The sequence below is a fragment of the Primulina eburnea genome, chromosome 1 (assembly GCF_022965805.1).
Source record: "Primulina eburnea isolate SZY01 chromosome 1, ASM2296580v1, whole genome shotgun sequence".
In the NCBI taxonomy this organism is placed as follows: Eukaryota; Viridiplantae; Streptophyta; class Magnoliopsida; order Lamiales; family Gesneriaceae; genus Primulina; species Primulina eburnea.
Window position 1 is genome coordinate 58,278,421 of NC_133101.1, and position 6,294 is coordinate 58,284,714.

At 32.2% G+C, this 6,294-nt stretch overlaps 1 protein-coding gene across 1 annotated transcript; it reads left to right on the plus strand.

Moving 5' to 3' along the window:
- The first annotated feature begins 980 nt into the window (after positions 1-980).
- LOC140813042 (aluminum-activated malate transporter 2-like) lies at positions 981-3,106 on the plus strand. The gene is made up of 6 exons (XM_073171457.1): positions 981-1,326; positions 1,427-1,567; positions 1,668-1,940; positions 2,045-2,157; positions 2,246-2,389; positions 2,479-3,106. The coding sequence occupies exons 1-6, from the start codon at positions 1,032-1,034 to the stop codon at positions 2,917-2,919; spliced, it is 1,407 nt and encodes a 468-aa protein (XP_073027558.1). The 5' UTR covers positions 981-1,031; the 3' UTR covers positions 2,920-3,106.
- The last annotated feature ends 3,188 nt before the right edge of the window (positions 3,107-6,294 follow it).

Here is a 6,294-nt window from a genome sequence, read left to right on the forward strand (position 1 = left end):
GGTCGGCACATGAATTACCATTCAAAAAATGAGGATATATATTTCGGTCAGTTGGGCCTTGGCAGGGAGGTCGGCCACAACTTGCTTAATCGACCTCATAATAGATATTAGGAGGTCGGCTGGGACTGGGAGAGGACATGGTATATTTATGTATTAAATTAAGCTTTTCGATTAGTTTTCATTTAATTATCACTATATTTTTCTCGTCAAAAGTGTATATATGATATCTAACACGTTAACAATGTTCGCCATCATATCGACGATAATGCTGCTTCACTTTAGCGATAATCAATGTCATGTCAAATACTTCAATATAAAAGGATTAAAAGAACAAATAAAAGTCGATTTTTATATTGTACTAAGACCCTTATTTTAATTACATAACTAATAATTTGTTTTTTTTTTATTAAAAAGAATACAATATGCGTTGATGCATCATATAGCTTAAACGAAATTGATCAATTCAAAGACATATATAATCCAGAAAATATACAGCATATATATCTGACACCATGCCAAGAACTGCAGAATGTTTTCATGGAATACAGACATGTCAAATGTGAGTATGTATGCGTTACAGTTCATATAAACACTCGAACTATCAACTTGGCTTGAGATAAGTACTATCACCTAATGGTAAGTGGACATCGATCTTCTATTCCTGGTAAATATCCGAGCATGTTTTTAACTTTACCAGAAGAAAAACACTGTAAAATAGCAATGTCAAAAGACCCTTTTCACCTTTAATTTGGTGCATTAGTTTGTGGATAACAGATATATCTTTCGTGGTTAAAATCCTACTTTACTCATCTCACTATAGCGACACATTCTTTTCTTTAACTTTCTAGTACTTGCATGGTACATATTAAAAGGCACCAAAGTAAAATATTTTGAAAAGAATTTAATATATTCTTTTGTTCATATCTGAATACCGTTCTCTTCTTATATAAGTCACTCATTTATGGAGTAGTACTCTCACTCAACATTTCATGTAAAATAAGTATTTGAGGTTTCCTAGTTCTATTTATTAGATGACGATGATGGAAATGGAGTCTGAAAATACAGAAAAAGTGAGTGTCTTTTTGAGTGGATGGTTGTGGATTAAAGGCATTGTAGCAAAGATGATGGCAAAAATTGATGAAATTGCAAAGCAAACGGAAAAGATGGCGAAAGATGATCCTAGAAAATTGATACACTCGCTAAAAGTTGGGATCGCACTAACATTAGTCTCATTGTTTTACTACTTTCAGCCTTTGTACAGCAACTTTGGTGTATCTGCAATGTGGGCTGTGATGACTGTGGTGGTCGTATTTGAGTTCTCTGTCGGTAAGTTGGGTATTTTTCTTTTTTGTTATGATCAAACCGTAGTTAAATTAATGATGAAAACACATGGAATATTATGTTATAATTTCCCATTCTCTGGCAGGTGCAACGCTAGGAAAAGGACTAAACCGAGGAGTTGCGACCCTGGTAGCCGGTGTTCTAGGCATTGGAGCAAATCACTTGGCAATTGTAAGTGGAAAAACAGGCCAACCGATCTTGATTGGGCTATTTGTCTTCCTACAAGGTATATTTAATTTCCAAGGAAAAAACTTAATCCCTGAAGTTCCTAAGTTCTTTTTCTCACTGATGCATATTGTTCTGTGGCATTTATACATATGTTGCAGCTGTGTTGTCTACGTTTATACGATTCTTTCCCAAAGTGAAAGCTCGATATGATTATGGGATGCTGATATTCATCTTGACATTTTCTATGGTTTCTATATCCGGTTTGCGGACGAACGAAATACTTGAACTGGTGCAAAAGAGGCTATCCACTGTACTTATCGGTGCAGCTACATGTGTAGTGGTATCCATTTTGGTGTGCCCCGTCTGGGCCGGTGAAGATCTTCACGTGCTGGTTGCTCAAAACATTGACAAGCTCGGAAATTTATTGGAAGGTCTATATATAGAACATACCGCAGATATATTTATGATGTTATTTCGTTAATTCCCATATGTGAGCAGATTATTTAACGTCAATTTGATTCTATAATTTTGATAGGTATTTCTGATGAGTGTTTCAAAACATCAGAAGGGGGAGATTCAAAGAATGAAAGGTCAAATCTCGTTAGCTTAAACAGTGTTCTTGATTCAAAAAGCAATTTAGAGAACTTGGTAGGTGAATGGAATCAACACATTTCTGTCACATTCTTTTTTTGATTCATCTGCATACAACCTTTATTTTGAATGTTAATGATGACAGGCAAATTTTGCGAAATGGGAACCATGCCATGGCGGATTCATGTACCGACATCCGTGGAAACAATACTTAAAGATCGGAAACTTGACAAGGCAGTGTGCCTGCAGAGTTGAAGCCCTTAATGGCTACATAAACTCCAGAACTCAGGTATGTATATATATATATATATAACCCTAACAGCAGTCTTTTTCAATTGAAAAAAATAAATCTATATTTTTTGGTTACCACTATTGCAGGGGCCAGAAGGCATCGTGGGGATAGTACAAGAATCATTTTCAAGAATGAGTTCAGAATCTGGAAAAGTACTAAAAGAACTAGCATCGAGCATTGAGACAATGACTAAACCGCCCTTCCCTAATCCTGCCCTGGCGAACCTAAAAATCGACACCAAGAACCTGAAATCTTTGTTGAAGTCTAAACTGTTGGAAGACACCAACCTTCTGCAAATAATGCCTGTTGCCGCAGTTGCATCGCTGCTGATTGACACAGTAATTTACGTGGAAAACATCACAGAAGCCGTTACCGAGCTGAGTTCTCTTGCCAAGTTCAAATGCAAGGACGCAAATGGAATTCCAGGTGAATCAGCGATGAAGAACAGCAAGAATCCTAAACAATTTGCCACGGGTGACATTTCATGTGTTAGAATTGACGTTGACGAAGCTGATCCGATGAAGTAAAAAGGATTATCGTCTGTTTAAAATTGGCAATGTAAATATATATGGTTTATATGGTAACAACTTCAAGAACTATATACAACTTGAAATACATGCATACCCGACACTGTTATTTTTTTGTAATAAAAGTTTTACCTAATTCTTATATTTTAATTCGGAGAATTGTATTTATTGAATTCTGAAATCTTGAAAGTCGAAATTTTGTATGGTGCAAGTATATAAATATTTCTTTTGCACGGAAGTATGCCATGTTTTATGATCGAAAAGTTGGCTAAGATTGTTTAGAGTGCGAATGCTGCCGTAACTGTTTACAGATAGATTAAACCAATTGTGAAGTTTGAAAATGTTGTGTCGAATATTTTCATAGTGGTATGATATTGTCAATTTCGAGCATAAACTCTGATCAATTTGTTTTTGAACTTTACCCAAAAAGCTTCATGTCAATATAGACGTCATTCTATCTTATTAACTTATGATATTCTTCTAATTGATCTTCCAATATGATACTTTGATTATATCCCCAACAATCCTCCTCAAACGAAATTTCACTATTATTTCATGTTCTGGGCCTTCCCACAAGCTTTATCCGTCCTCCAATCGAAGTCACTCATCTTCACTGCATTGGAGCGCACATCTTACATGAAATATTTGGAGCATTACTCACCTCGAGAGCTTATCAAGGATTTTTTTACTAGGAATCATCACCTCCTTCATTTTTAAGTATTCAAGGAGTCCATCCACATGACTCGATCTAGACCATGTTTTTGATACCACTTGTTGTGTGATGGAACTCACACATATCTTCACAATTGTAAGATATTGTTTACTTTTGGCATAAACCCTCGTGAATTTGTTTTAGACTTTACCCAAAAAGACTCATGTCAATAGAGATATCATTTCATTTTATTAACAGATAATCTTCTTCTTAATCTTCCAATTTGAAACTTCGGTTGCATTCTTAACAGAAAATTTAAGGGTTTCAAATAAGTCTATTCCACTAGAAATCCTTCAACTTAAAATTATGTCTTTTTATATTTTTACTTTATTTATTATTGATTTCAAATTCATATTTCGCGACAACGTTAAAAAATAGTCTCAACTTATTAAATTTAATAACGTACATGTATGGTTAATAAGCATAATTTAACTAATTAGTAACTATAATTACTATTAATCAATTGAAGAAATACATAACTTAATTTGTTTATGATTGCTTTTGGCATGTAAAGAGACGTAAACAATTGAGGGAAAATGAGATTTGGGAGAGCAACAGTGGAGATTGAGTTGATTCCCACTTATTCAATTCAATGCACATCGTTGAACGCTGTGTCGCAATAATTAATTTGCTTGATAAGCATGCATCTGCCTCGATCAAAATGTAATAAGTCGGTGGAGTAGCCTTATTAAGTGTTTGGTTAATATTCATGGATTCGATTATCTCTATTAACATCTTTTCGGTGATGTTGCGCGTGATTTTTCTAATGTTGTTTATCTGGTTAGCTCTATTTGCATATTTTTACATTAGTTCAAGGGTTTACATATTCAAAGATAGCGGTTAGTAGAAAAAATGTAATACATAAGATTTTTTAAAAATATGATGTCAAGTTTAGAAATTAAACAATATTAACAAATTTTGAAATTAAATATATAAAATTTATAAAATTATGAATAGAATTTTTGAATTTTTTAAATCTGAATAATATGAAGAGCTTTCTCTTGGTCATCCATGGATTAAATTAAATTTTATAAGATAATAATATTATTTTGTTCTTTTGATTTCAAGAATAGGCTCAGCCAATATTGTATGTGTTGAATATAATAATTTTTCTAATTTGGTAGAGCTATCGAACCGTGGTGCTTGAGCTGCTGTGCGGTTTAAAAGATTTGAGTTGCAACATTACCATCAGTTATAGTTTTTGGTAAAGCGGTAAGCACTCAGTATTTCAATTTTAATTTCTTCAAATTTTAATTTATTTTATTTTATTTTCTAATTTTTAAATTTTACAACAGAATACCAAAAAAATCAGTGGCATATATCAAATGATTGAGTTCTATATTATAAAAAAAAAAATGAGTGATAAACTCAACTAGCTATTTATTACCAATATAAATATTGCATATTATTCAAATTAATCATTTCTTCATGGGTTGGTCGCTCGTAATTATATAACTTTATCATATGAAAATGCATATTATGCTAGAGTAGTTTTCTTATGAGATCGTCTCACAAATTTTTATTTGTGAGACGGGTCAACTCTCTCGATATTCTCGATAAAAAATAATACTCTTAGCATAAAAATAATATTTTTTTATGGATGACCTAAATAAGATATATGTCTCACAAAATACGATCTGTGAGACTGTATCACACAAGTTTTTACCATTTTGTTATTACAAGAGATCAAAAAACATACTACATAACTTATACGACATATACAGTCAGAGTATATATAATTAGAAATCTAGAAAATATATTGTTTATAGATTTTTATTTTTCTATATTTGTTTACATGATTAATTAAAATTCGAGAATAAATTAATAATATTGCCGAGAGGAACCTTTAGAAAACACAAAAAAAATTGTGAGACGGTCTCACGAGTCAATTTTGTGAGACAAATCTTTTATTTGAGTCATGCATAAAAAATATTAATTTTTATGACAAAAATATTATTTATTATTGTAAATATATGTATGATTGACTCGTATCACAGATAAAGATATGTGAGAGTGCATCACATAAGACGTACTACCGGCGAGATAAAAAATTTAAAAATACTCCATGGTTTATTTTTTTATTTATATAGGGTAATTATTGCGCAACTGTCAAAATTAAAATTAGAAATAAATTATTTAAGCTTACATCATGCGAAAGAGAGTACGGAGAATTAGAGTTCATAAATTTCAGAATTTGTTGTTTAAATGGAAAGAACAAATTAAAGATGCACTGAATCTGAAAGTGCCCATTTCATTTGCTTTATTGGGAGCCCAATGTATTTCATTTGATGGATAAAATTTGAGCCCGATCCTTATTCTTTTCTTTTCTGTTTTGCGCCATTAATTTTGGGTAGGGATAACAATGAGCAATTTTTTTTTCTGAATTAATATAATTGAATTTCAGTTTTCATATCGTATCTAATGACTTTGGTAATTATAATTTTTTCCATCGTGAGTTATTAGGATAAAGCGTTTATCATCAAGCCAAAATTTATAGTTGTTAATTAAAGCGAAACTTTAATTTCTTATACGTGTGTCAACGTTGAATGTTACTACTTAAGTGCTAGTAGATCGGGTTGGTATGTGTATGAGTTCGGAGATGTGTGTATCTATCTGCTGGTGCTATCTCATATCACTTTGACATCAATCTTACTCTATTCCTA